The sequence below is a fragment of the Tinamus guttatus genome, unplaced genomic scaffold (genome assembly GCF_059628265.1).
Source record: "Tinamus guttatus ecotype Peru unplaced genomic scaffold, ASM5962826v1 Tinamus_guttatus_pri_ptg001204l, whole genome shotgun sequence".
In the NCBI taxonomy this organism is placed as follows: domain Eukaryota; kingdom Metazoa; phylum Chordata; class Aves; order Tinamiformes; family Tinamidae; genus Tinamus; species Tinamus guttatus.
In genome coordinates, this window is record NW_028289738.1 from 21,594 (window position 1) to 34,664 (window position 13,071).

Below are 13,071 nucleotides of genomic sequence, written 5' to 3' on the forward strand. Positions count from 1 at the left end.
CCGGCCGCGACACCCCGCGACACCCCGCGACACCCCGTGACACCCTTTCTCCCGTCCCGTTGTAGGCAGCCCGCTACAGTTCTACGTGGACTACGTCAACAGCGGCCACGTCACGGCCTACGGCCCCGGCCTCATCCACGGCACCGTCAACAAACCGGCCACCTTCACCGTCAACACCAAGGACGCCGGCGAGGGTGAGGCCGGCACCGGCGGCGGCGGGGGGGTCTCCCGGACGCCGGGGCCCTTCCGGACCCCCCCGCCGACCCCCCCGCCGCTCCAGGTGGGCTCTCGCTGGCCGTGGAGGGGCCTTCCAAGGCGGAGATCAGCTGCACCGACAACCAGGACGGCTCGTGCAGCGTCTCCTACCTGCCCATGCTGCCCGGCGACTACAGCATCGTGGTCAAGTACAACGACAAGCACATCGCCGGCAGCCCCTTCACCGCCCGCATCACCGGTGCGTCGCGGCTGACTGCTCGTGTCGGTGGTACCGGCCGGGTTGGGGTGTCAGGGGGGTCCCAGGAGCCCCTTCGCCACCTGTATCGCTGCTACAGGGGAGTTTGGGGGTCACAGGGGGTCCTGGGGCGCCCTTTTGCTGCCTGTATCAGCAGTTAGGGTGTCATAGGGCGCTCAGAGAGCCCCTTCACCACCTGTATTGCTGGTACAGGGGAATTTGGGGGGGTCATTGGAGCCCCTCCACTGCCTGTATCGCTGGTACAGGGGAGTTTGGGGGTCACAGGGGGTCCTGGGGTGCCCTTTTACTGCCTGTATCAGCAGTTAGGGTGTCATAGGGCTCTGAGAGCCCCTTCACCACCTGTATCACAGGTACAGGGAGGGTCGGGGGGTCCCAGGGGCCCCTTCGCTGCCTGTGTGACCAACGAGGCAGGTTTGGGGTGTCTTAGGAGTCCTGGGGGTCCCTTCACCGCCTGTATCTGTGGTACAGGGGTGTTTGGGGGGGGTCATAGGAGCCCTCGGGTGTCTCTTCACTGCCTGTGTCATCAATTCAGGGAGCTTTAGGGTGTCGCAGGGGTTTTGGGGACCTCCTGTGTCACCAGTACAGGACATTTTGGGGTGTCTCTGGGGACCCTGCTGACCCCCGCGCCATCCCCACAGGTGACGACAGCCTGCGCCTGTCCCACCTCAAGGTGGGCACCTCGGCCGACATCCCCCTGGACATCGGCGAGACCGACCTGAGCCAGCTCACGGCCACCGTGACGTCGCCCTCGGGCCGCCAGGAGCCCTGCCAGCTCAAGCGGCTGCGCAACGGCCACGTCGGTGCGGCGCGGGACGGGGACGCGCGGCGGCGGCGGCGGCGGCGACGGTGACGGTGACCGCAGCGCGTCCCCGCTCCGCGCAGGCATCTCCTTCGTGCCGCAGGAGGTGGGCGAGCACCTGGTGCACATCTCGCGCGGGGGGAAGCCGCTGGCGCGCAGCCCCGTGGCCGTCACCATCACCCCGGCGGAGCTGGGCGACGCCAGCCGCGTGCGCGTGGCCGGGCCGGGCCTGCGCGAGGGCCGCACGTTCGAGCCGGCCTCCTTCACCATCGACACGCGCGACGCCGGTACGGCCCGGGGGGATTCCCGAGGGATGGAGCGGGAAGGGGACGCCCCTCTGCATGGGGGGGCCTCTCCGGACGCCTGGGCCCCTGGCGGGGGCGCCTGGGGGGTGTTGGGCACAGCAGGAGCCCCTCAACATGCAATAGGGTCCAATGGGGGTCCCTGTTGGTGGAGTGGGGGCTCCCCCGGACCCCGGGGCCCTCCTGGACCCCTCCACGGACACCCGGGTCCCTTGGGCAGGTGACGGGGGGCTCAGCCAGTCCAATGGGGGTCCATGTTGGTGGAGTGGGGGCTCCCCCGGACCCCGGGGCCCTCCTGGACCCCTCCACGGACACCCCGGTCCCTTGGGCAGGTTACGGGGGGCTCAGCCAGTCTAATGGGGGTCCCTGTTGGTGGAGTGGGGGTCCCCCGGACGCCGGGGCCCTTGGGCAGGTTACAACGGGCTCAGCCTGTCCATTGAGGGTCCAGTTGGGGGTCCATGTTGGTGGAGTGGGGGTCCCCCGGACCCCGGGAACCTCCTGGACCCCTCCATGGACACCTGGGTCCCTTGGGCAGGTTACAGGGGGCTCAGTCACTCCAATGGGGGTCCCTGTTGGTGGAGCGGGGGCTCCCCCGGACGCCGGGGCCCTCCTGGACCCCTCCACAAACACCCGGCTCCCTTGGGCAGGTTACGGGGGGCTCAGCCTGTCCATCGAGGGCCCCAGCAAGGTGGACATCACCACGGAGGAGCTGGAGGACGGGACCTGCCGCGTCTCCTACTGCCCCACCGAGCCCGGCAACTACATCATCTCCGTGAAGTTCGGCGACCAGCACGTCCCCGGTGCGCGGCCGGGGACACCGGGAGGGGACGGGGGCCTGGGGGGCACTGGGACCACTGGAAAAGTGTCCGCGGGGCGATTGAGGTCCCTGAGGCGAATGCTGTGGGGCTGGTGGTGCTTTGGGGGCCGCTCGGAGGGGTCTGGGGACACCTGGGGAGCCAGGAGGTGGTGGGGACCCCCACGGGGGCACCCTGACCGTGTCCCTCCCACGGGGGTCCTGCAGGAAGCCCCTTCTCGGTGAAGGTGACGGGCGAGGGCCGCGTCAAGGAGAGCATCACGCGCCGGCGCCGGGCGCCCGCCGAGGCCAGCGTGGGCACCGCCTGCGACCTCAGCCTCAAGATGCCGGGTGAGCGGGGCCGGGGGACACGGCGGGTCCCTATGTGCTCCTCAGAGCCCCTGGAACGGGGCCTGGGGGGGCCAGAAGTTCTGAGGGGTCTCGGGAGGTTCCTGGGTGGCTTAGGAGCTCTTGGGGGGTCTCGGGAGGCTCCTGGGGCACCTCGGGAGGGTCTTGGGGGTGTCAGATGATTCCTGGGTGGCCCAGAAGTTCCTGAGGGGTCTCAGGAGGTTCCTGGGGCACCTCGGGAGGGTCTTGGGGGTGTCAGATGATTCCTGAGGGGTCTCAAAAGGCTCCTGGGGCACCTCGGGAGGGTCTTGGGGGTGTCAGATGATTCCTGGGGGGTCCAGAAGTTCCTGAGGGGTCTCGGAAGGTTCCTGGGGCACCTCGGGAGGGTCTTGGGGGTGTCAGATGGTTCCTGGGGGGTCCAGAAGTTCCTGAGGGGTTTCGGGAGGTTCCTGGAGGATCTCGAGAGGTTCCGTGGTGGAGGCTGAAGGGACCCAGGTGGGGACAGGACGGGGACAGCATCTATGGGGACCCATTGGAGGCCCCCGAGGACACCTGGGAGGTCCCGAGGACAGATCAGGGCTGTGGGAGAAGACGGGACCGAGTCCAGGGGGTGCCCAGGGCCACGCGGAGGGTCCCCGCGGGCGCCGGGCCGCTCGGTGACCCGCCGTCCCCGCAGAGCTGAGCGCGCACGAGGTGACCGCGGTGGTGACGGGCCCCTCGGGCCAGGCGGTGCCGGCCCAAGTGCTCGAAGGCGACGGCGGCGCCTACTGCATCCGCTTCGTGCCCGGCGAGACCGGCGTGCACTCGGTCAGCGTCAAGGACCGGGGCCAGCACGTGCCCGGCAGCCCCTTCCAGTTCACCGTGGGCCCCCTGGGCGAGGGGGGCGCCCACAAGGTCCGCGCCGGCGGCCCCGGCCTCGAGCGGGCCGAGGCCGGAGTGCCAGGTGAGCGCCGGGGCGTCGGAGCGGGGCGAGGGGGGCCAAAAACACCCCGAGTCTGCTCAAAACACTCTTGGGGCCACCGGAACCTGCCTGGGGCACCCAAATCTGCTTAAGGTGCCCCCAAAACCCCCCTGGGGCCACCAGAACCCACCTGGAGCACCTAAATCTGCTCAAGGTGCCCCCAAAACCCCCTTGGGGCCAACAGAAAACGCCTGGGGCACCTAAATCTGCTTAGGGGGCCCCCCAAACCCCCCTGGGGCCACCAGAACCCACCTGGGGCACCTAAATCTGCTTAAGATGCCCTCAAAACCCTCTTAGGGCAGCCCAAATTCACACAAGCCCCCCCAGACCTGTCCAGACACCCCCAAACCACCCGACACCCCCCGGCTCGTTTCTCACCCCGTTCCCGTGTCCTCGTCCCCCTTCCCAAGCCGAGTTCAGCATCTGGACGCGCGAGGCCGGCGCCGGGGGCCTCTCCATCGCCGTGGAGGGGCCCAGCAAGGCCGAGATCGCCTTCGAGGACCGCAAGGACGGCTCCTGCGGGGTCTCCTACGTCGTGCAGGAGCCCGGTAAGGCCGCGGGCAGGTGACGGGGCGGCTGTAGTGCGGCTGTACCGAGCGGCGGCGGCTGACACCCCTCGTACCCCCATCTCCCGCGTCGGTGCCGCCTGTCCTCAGCGCGCGGCCTCGTCCCGGTGTCCCCCAACGCCGTCCTTCCCAACAGGCGACTACGAGGTGTCGGTGAAGTTCAACGAGGAGCACGTCCCCGACAGCCCCTTCGTGGTGACGGCCACGACGCCGTGCGACGCCGCGCGCCGCCTCACTGTTTCTAGCCTTCAGGTGAGGCACTGGGAGAAACCCCCCCAGCCCCATAGCCGCCCCCCGGCAGGGCCACGGGCCGGCCACGCGCAGGGCCGGGGAGCAGGGGGGCTCTGGGGTGTCGGGGGGGTCTTCAGAGAGGATTTGGAGGGGGCTACAGGCCTCCAGGGGGTTCTAGGGGGTGTTAGGGAGGCTTTGGGGTGTCTATGGGGGCTACAGGCCTCCAGGGGGTCTGTGAGGGGGTCCTAGGGGGTGTTAGGGAGGCTTTGGGGTGTCTATGGGGGCTACAGGCCTCCAGGGGGGTCTGTGAGGGGGTCTAGGGGGTCCTAGGGAGGCTTTGGGGTGTCTATGGGGGCTACAGGCCTCCAGGGGGTCTGTGAGGGGGTTCTAGGGGGTCCTAGGGGGGCTTTGGGAACATCTGTGGGGGCTACAGGCCTCCAGGGGTCTGCAAGGGGGTTTTCAGAGAAGTTTTGGGGTGTCTAGGGGTGTCTATGGGGGCTACAGGCCTCCAGGAGGGCCTGTGAGGAGGTTCTAGGGGGTCCTAGGGAGGCTTTGGGGTGTCGGGGGTCTTCAGAGAGGTTTTGGAGGAGTCTTGGGGGCTACAGGCCTCCACGGGGTCCGTAAGGAGGTTTTATGGGCTCCTAGGGAGCCTTCGGGGTGTCTATGGGGGCTACAGGGCCTCCAGAAGGTCCTTGGGGAGGTTTTGGGGTGTCTAGGAGGTTCTAGGGGGTCTTCAGTGAAGTTGCAGGGTGTCTAGGGGTCTCCAGGCAGGTTTTGGGGGTGTCTGGGGAGGCTACAGGCCTCCATAGAGCCTTTAGGAAAGTTTTGGGGTGTCTGGGAGGTTCTAGGGGGTCTTCAGTGAAGTTGTGGGGTGTCTAGGGGTCTCCAGGCAGGTTTTGGGGGTGCTCGGGGGCTTCGTGGAGGTTTGGGGGTACCTGAGGGTCTGCAGGGAGGTTTGGGGTCCTCAGTGGGTTTTGGGGTCCCTGCGCTGGCCCTGGCGCCCGTGTGTCCCCCGGGGGGTTCGGGGGGTCTTTCTCTCGTGTCTCTTTTAAAGGCTATTAACAGCCCCAGCCCCGGGGGCTTAACGGGGGCGAGCGGCGCCCCCCGACCCGCCGGGCCCCCCGCTCGCTCCCGGTAACCCCCCCGGCCCCCCAGGTAAGTGGGACCCCCCCACGGGGGCGCTGGGTGTCCCCAAACCCCAAATCCTTCCTTGCCACAGGGACCCCCCCAAAATCGGGGGGTCGGTTAACCCCAAGGCAGAGGATTTGGGGTGGGGGTCGCCCCCTACAACGTGATTTCGGGGGTCCCCCGCAGGCTGGGTTGTTTTTTTTTTGGGGGGGGGCAATCCTGGGGTGCAGATGCCCCCGCCTCGGGGTTGTTGGGGTGCAAATGCACCCCTTTTGGGGGGAAGGGAACATTTTGGGGCGCCAATGCCCCCCCAAGTGGGAGTTTGGGGGTGTTCACCCCCCGGGTCATCGTGGGCAGGTTTGGGGTGTATTAACCCCCCCCCAGGGTAATTTGGGGGGGGGGGGTGTTAATGTGACCCCCGCGGGGGGGTCGCCCGCGGTTCGGCGGCTCCGCCCCCCCTCCAAGCCGCCTCCTTTTCCGCCTGTCGTCACTCCGGGGGGGGGGGTCCGACCCCCCCCCACCAAGGTGGGTGTTCCGGCGGGGGGGGGGGGGTGGGGGCGCTCACTCCTGACCTGGGGGCCCCCCCCGTGGTTTGGGGGGCCCCCCCACCCCCCCTCTGAGCCCCCCCCCCCCCCCCCCGCAGGAGTCGGGGCTCAAGGTTCACCAACCGGCCTCCTTCGCCGTGAGCCTCAACGGCGCCAAGGGCCTCCTGGACGCCAAGGTGCACAGCCCGTCGGCGCGCAGCTGGAGGAGTGCCACATCACCGAGGTCACCGAAGGTCGGCGCCGACGCCCCTTTGGGGGCGTTTGGGGCATTTTGGGGTTTTTTTTTTTGGCAGGGGGGGGGCACCTTATTTTGGCCCCAAGCCGGTGCCACCTGAGCCTCCGGGTAGAGCAGGGATGGGAAGGACATGGCGGGGGGGGGGGGGGCTGCTTTGGGGGACGTTGTGGGGGGTCATCTCCCGTTTTGGGGGTCACCTCCCCATTTTGGAGGGGGTCACCTCCCATTTTGGGGGTCACCTCTCCATTTTGGGGGGGTCACCTCCCCGTTTTGGGGGTCACCTCCCCGTTTTGGGGGGGGTCACCTCCCATTTTGGGGGTCACCTCCCCGTTTTGGGTGGTCACCTCCCCGTTTTGGGTGGTCACCTCTCCATTTTGGGGGGGGTCACCTCCCATTTTGGGGGTCACCTCCCCGTTTTGGGGGGGGGGGTCACACACCCTGTTGGCTCAGTTCGAGCCCCCCCTGCTTTGGATGGGTTTTGGGGCCAATGAAGGGGGTTTTGGGCAACACCCCAACCCACAATCTGGGGGTGTCGCTTTGGCCGTAACAAGGGGTTTTGGGGGGTGTTTTCACCCCCGGGGGGGGCTGGCCGACCCCACTGGGGTCCCCCCACTACAGGGGCCATTTTGGGGTGCCCCCCCCCCCGAGCAAATCCTCTGTTTTGGGGGGGATGTGGTTGAATCCGAGAGGTTTGGGCCCTTCTAGAGCCAGTCTGGAGGTGGGTGGGTTTTGTGGGGGGGTCATGCTGGTTTTGGGGGGGGTTCTTGCTGTTTTTTTGGCGGTCGCAGCAGGTTTGGGGTTCCCATTCCCATTCCCGTCATTCCCGTTCCCAGACAAGTTCGCCGTGCGCTTCATCCCGCGGGGCTCCCGTTCCCGTTCCCATTCCCATTCCCGTCATTCCCATTCCCATCATTCCCGTTCCCAGACAAGTTCGCCGTGCGCTTCATCCCGCGGGTTTGGGGTTCCCGTTCCCATTCCCGTTCCCATTCCCATCGTTCCCATTCCCGTCATTCCCATTCCCGTCATTCCCGTTCCCAGACAAGTTCGCCGTGCGCTTCATCCGCGGCGTTTGGGGTTCCCGTTCCCATTCCCGTTCCCATTCCCGTCGTTCCCATTCCCGTCGTTCCCATTCCCGTCGTTCCATTCCCGTTCCCATTCCCGTCATTCCCGTCCCAGACAAGTTCGCCGTGCGCTTCATCCCGCGGGTTTGGGGTTCCCGTTCCCATTCCCGTCATTCCCCGTTCCCATTCCCGTCATTCCCCGTTCCCATTCCCATCATTCCCGTTCCCAGACAAGTTCGCCGTGCGCTTCATCCCGTGGGGGCTCCCGTTCCCGTTCCCATTCCCATTCCTGTCATTCCCATTCCCATTCCCGTCATTCCCATTCCCATCGTTCCCGTTCCCAGACAAGTTCGCCGTGCGCTTCATCCCGCGGCTATCCCGCGGGAGAACGGCGTCTACTCCATCGACGTCAAGTTCGACGGCTCCCACATCCCAGGCCAGCCCCTTCAAGGTCCGCGTGGGGGAGCCCGGCCCAGGCCGGAGACCCCCGGCCTCGTGTCGGCCTACGGCCCCGGCCTGGAGGGCGGCACCACCGGTACGTGGACGGGCCCTATAGGGCGCCTATAGGATCCCTATGGACGGGCCCCTATAGGATCCCTATGGACGGGCCCCTGTGAACGAGCCTCTGTGGACAGGCCCCTATAGGATCCCTGTGGATGGGCCCTATGGACGGGGCCCCTATAGGATCTCTATGGACAGGCCCCTGTGGACGGGGCCCCTATAGGGCGCCTATAGGATCCCTATGGACGGGCCCCCTATAGGATCCCTATGGACGGGCCCCTCTAGGATCCCCTGTGGACAGGCCCCTGTGGATGGGCCCCTATAGGATCCCTATGAATGGGCCCCTGTGAACGAGCCTCTGTGGACAGGCCCCTATAGGATCCCTATGGATGGGCCCCTATGGGGATGGACCCCTATAGGATCCCTATGGACGGGCCCCTATGGATGGGCCCCTACAGGATCCCCATACGTGGGGATGGGGACGCCAGGGACCTTGGGCTTCCTCCTCGCCCTGGGGAGGCCTGTGGGGTTATGGGGGGCTATAGTGTCCCACAGGGTCGCCGTAGTGTCCCCATAGGATCGCTATAGTGTCCCACAGGGCCGCTATAGTATCTCATAGACCCCTATAGCGTCGCCAGCCGCTTATGGGGGCTCAAGTGCATCCCGCACCGCCTTGCAGGGTGTGTGGGAGGGTGGGGAAGGGGCTCATAGGACCCTGCAGGACCCTTATGGGGCACCCTATGGGGGCGTGCTGGTCGCTATAGGGTTGGGGTGAAGCCTGGAGTATGCTATAGACTCCCAGGAGGTGTTAGAGGGTCTGATGTGGCCGCTATAGGCTCTTTATCAGGTCATGATGAAGGGTCTTGTGGGGTCCTACAGCCCTCTTGGGGACAACCTATGGGATCTTAAAGGCCCCTGAGGCCCCTATGGGGTCCAAGAGAACCTTGTGGGGACCCTATGGGGGCTATAGAGTGCCCTGTGGGGTCCTATAGGGCCCTCTAGGCTCTATGGCATTCCGGGCTGGGGGGGGGCACAGCAGCATCCTGCAGGCCCCTAGGGAGGTCCTGGGGGGTCAGCAGGGGACATTATGGTGACAGCAGGTCCTATGGGATCACAGGGGGCCTTATGGGGCCATGGGGGCTCCTATGGGGCTGGAGGAGGGTTCTATAAGGTCGCAGGAACTCGTATGGGGTCAGGGAGAGGGGGTCCTATGGGGTCACAGAGGACCTTACGATGTCAGGGCCTCCTATGGGGCCACAGGGGATCCTATGGGGCTGGAGGAGGGTCCTGTGGGGCCACGTGGTCTCCTATGGGGCAGAGGTGGGAGCCTTGCAGTGTTCCATAGCCCCCTGCTGTGCCCCCCCCGGGGTGAGCAGTGTCACTATGGGGCCGCCCCACGGCATCGCTATGGGGCCGCCCCACGGCATCGCTACGGGGTCGCTACGGGGCCGCCCCACGGCGTCGCTACGGGGCCGCCCCACGGCATCGCTATGGGGTCGCTATGGGGCCGCCCCACGGCATCGCTATGGGGTCGCTACGGGGCCGCCCCACGGCGTCGCCTGCCCCCAGGCTCCCCGGCGGAGTTCGTGGTGAACACGGCCAAGGCCGGCCCCGGCGCGCTGGCCGTCACCATCGACGGCCCCTCCAAGGTGAAGATGGACTGTCGCGAGTGCCCCGAGGGCTACCGCGTCACCTACACCCCCATGGCCCCCGGCAGCTACCTCATCGCCGTCAAGTTCGGGGGGCCCCACCACATCGCGGGCAGCCCCTTCAAGGCCAAGATCACCGGTACGGGGGGGACGGGAGCAATGAGGGGCACTGGGGAGACAGGAGCCATGGGGGGGGGGAGATTGGGGGGACAGGAGCCATGGAGGACAGGAGCAATGGGGGGGACATTGGGGGGGACAGGAGCGATGGGGGACACTGGGGGGGACAGGAGTGATGAGGGGACATTGGGAGGACAGGAGCCATGGGGGGACAGGAGCAATGGGGGACATTGGGACAGGAGCGATGGGACATTGCAGGGGACAGGAGTGATAGGACATTTGGGGGTGTAGGGGACATTTGGGGTACAGGAGGGGTGTAGGGGACATTTGGGGGGTGCAGGGGACATTTTAAAGGACATTTCGGGGGGGAGGAGCCATCTGGGGGGCACTGGGGGGCACCAGGGATGTGGGGAGACGTTTTGCGGGACACGGGAGGTGCAGGGGGCCCACTGGGGACACTGGGAAGGCGCAGAGGAGGGTTCGGAGCAGAGGGGACACCGGGAAGGCGCAGAGGAGGGTTCGGGGACGTTTGTCCCCCGGGGCCGCCTCGACGTGTCCCCCGCAGGGCCCCGCCTGGTGAGCAGCCACAGCCTGCGCGAGACGTCCTCGGTGCTGGTGGACGCGGCCGGACGCCCCGAGGCCGCCGCCGCCGCCACCGCCGCCCCCGGCGTCCCCCGGGTCCCCTCCGACGCCACCAAGGTGGTGGCCAAGGGGCTGGGCCTCAACAAGGCCTTCGTGGGCCAGAAGAATTCCTTCACCGTGGACTGCAGCAAGGCGGTAGGGCCCGGGGGACACGGGGGACACACGGGGGACGTGGGGAACACACGGGGGACACCGTCACCGAGGGGCTGGCGGGAGAGCCCGGCTGCGGCTTGGGGTCCTTTTTGAGGGAAAACGCTCCAAGATGGCGTCTTGTGAGAGAAACGTCTCCCCTTTGGGGCCTTTCTGAGGGAAAAGAGCCCCCTGGGGAACTTTTTGAGGGAAAAAAAACCTAGTTTAGGGATCTGAGGGAAAAGTCCCCCCTTTGGAGCATTTTTGAGCCAAAATCCCCCCCTTTGGAGCCTTTCTGAGGGAAAAGACCCCCACTTTGTAGCTTTTTTGAGCAAAAAGAGCCCCTTGGGGAACCTTCTGAGGGAAAAGCCCCACTTTGGAGCATTTTTGAGCCCAAACACTCCTTTGGAGCCTTTCTGAGGGAAAAGACCCCCTTGGGGAACTTTTTGAGGGAAAACAAACAGTTTAGGGATCTTTTTGAGGGAAAAGTCTCCCCTTTGGAGCATTTTTGAGGGAAAAGACCCCCTTGGTGAACTTTTTGAGGGGAAAAAAACCCAGTTTAGGGATCTTTTTGAGGGAAAAGACCCCCATTAGGAGCGTTTTTGAGCAAAAAGCCCCACTTTGGAGCCTTTTAGAGGGAAAAGCCTTACCTTGGGCATCTTTTTGAGGGAAAAGCCGCCCTTTGGACACCTTTTTGAGGGAAGAGCCCCACTTTGGGCACCTTTTTGAGGGAAAAGCTGCACTTTAGGGAGCTTTTTGAGGGAAAATTCCCCCTCTGGATGCTTTTTGAGGGAAAAGACCCATCTTTGGAGCCTTTTTAAGGGAAAAGTCCCCCTTTGGAGCCTTTTATAGGGAAAAGCCTTTCCTTGGGCATCTTTTTGAGGGAAAAGCTGCACTATGGAGCCTTTTCGAGGGAAAAGCCCCTGCTTTGGCCCCTTATTACAGGGAAGTGTCTCTTTTGGGTCTCTTTTGAGGGAAAAGTTCCCCCTTTGGAGCCTTTTAGAGGGAAAAGCCTTACCTTGGGCATCTTTTTGAGGGAAAAGCCGCACTTGGGAGCCTTTTTGAGGGAAAAGTCCCTCTTTGGACACCTTTTTGAGGGAAAAGCCGTGTTTTAGAGCCTTTTAGAGGGAAAAGCCTTACCTTGGGCACCATTTTGAGGGAAAAGCTGCACTTGGGAGCCTTTTTGAGGGAGAAGTCCCTCTTTGGACACCTCTTTGAGGGAAAAGCTGCTTTTTGGAGCCTTTTAGAGGGAAAAGCCTTACCTTGGGAAACTTTTTGAGGGAAAAGTCCCTCTTTGGAGCCTTTTTGAGTAAAAATCCCCCCTTTGGAGCCTTATTGAGGGAAAAGAACCCCCTTGGGCACTTTTCTGAGTGAAAAGCCCCACTTTGGCACCTTTTTGAGGGAAATTTCCCCCTTTGGAGCCGTTTAGAGGGAATAGCCTTACCTTGGGCATGTTTTTGAGGGAAAAGTCCCTGTTTGGACAGCTTTTTGAGGGAAAAGTCGCGTTTTGGAGCCTTTTTGAGGGAAAAGCCGCCCTTTGGACACCTTTTTGAGGGAAGAGCTGCACTTGGGAGCCTTTTTGAGGGAAAAGTCCCTCTTTTGACACCTTTCTGAGTGAAAAGCCCCCCTTTGGAGCCTTTTAGAGGGAAAAGCCTTAACTTGGACACCTTTTTGAGGGGAAAGCCGCATTTTGGAGCCTTTTTGAGGGAAAACCCTTACCTTGGGCATCTTTTTGAGGGAAAAGCCACGTTTTGGAGCCTTTTTGAGGGGAAAGCCTTACCTTGGGCACCTTTTTGAGGGAAAAGCTGCACTTGGGAGCCTTTTTGAGGGAAAAGCTGCACTTGGGAGCCTTTTAGAGGGAAAAGTCGCGTTTTGGAGCCTTTTTGAGGGAAAAGTCCCTCTTTGGACACCTTTTTGAGGGAAAAGCCGCATTTTGGAGCCTTTTAGAGGGAAAAGCCTTACCTTGGACACCTTTTTGAGGGAAAAGCCGCGTTTTGGAGCCTTTTTGAGGGAAAAGTCCCTCTTTGGACACCTTTTTGAGGGAAAAGCCGCATTTTGGAGCCTTTTAGAGGGAAAAGCCTTACCTTGGACACCTTTTTGAGGGAAAAGCCGCGTTTTGGAGCCTTTTTGAGGGAAGAGCCCCCCTGCAGCTCTTTCCCCTCCCTTCCGCAGGGAACAACATGCTGCTGGTCGGGGTGCAGGGCCCGCGCGCGCCCTGCGAGGAGATCGTGGTGAAGCACCTGGGCAACCAGCTCTACAACGTGGGCTACCTGCTGCGCGACCGGGGCGACTACGTCCTCGTGGTCAAGTGGGGCGACCAGCACGTGCCCAACAGCCCCTTCCACGTGTCCGTGCCCTGAGCGACCCCCCTTCCCCCCGGACGTCTGGGGCCCTGGCGTCGCCCCCCCTTCTTCTTCATCCTCCTCCTCCTCCTCCCGGACGCCTGGGCCCCTCGCACCCACACCACTGCGGCCTCTCTGACCACTACCCCCCGCCCTCCGTCACGCCATGTTCCCCCAGCCCTGGGGAGGGGGATCGGGGAGGGACCCCCCCCCTTTCTGCTGCTTCCATTATGTATCTTTCTTCTACTCC

General features: G+C 64.1%; 1 protein-coding gene across 1 annotated transcript in view; it reads left to right on the forward strand.

Moving 5' to 3' along the window:
* LOC104568721 (filamin-A-like) overlaps positions 1–12,850 on the forward strand; it is a gene marked incomplete at its 5' end in the record, with an annotated part of 33,918 nt that extends 21,068 nt beyond the window's left edge. Inside the window, 18 exon segments of the mRNA XM_088538815.1 lie at positions 66–194; positions 281–454; positions 1,111–1,272; positions 1,355–1,558; positions 2,221–2,373; positions 2,595–2,717; positions 3,391–3,657; positions 4,086–4,223; positions 4,378–4,493; positions 6,244–6,336; positions 6,339–6,378; positions 7,306–7,334; positions 7,829–7,879; positions 7,881–7,919; positions 7,922–7,976; positions 9,512–9,730; positions 10,274–10,485; positions 12,630–12,850. Coding sequence (XP_088394941.1) covers positions 66–194; positions 281–454; positions 1,111–1,272; positions 1,355–1,558; positions 2,221–2,373; positions 2,595–2,717; positions 3,391–3,657; positions 4,086–4,223; positions 4,378–4,493; positions 6,244–6,336; positions 6,339–6,378; positions 7,306–7,334; positions 7,829–7,879; positions 7,881–7,919; positions 7,922–7,976; positions 9,512–9,730; positions 10,274–10,485; positions 12,630–12,839 — 2,414 coding nt within the window.
* Positions 12,851–13,071: the final 221 nt, after the last annotated feature.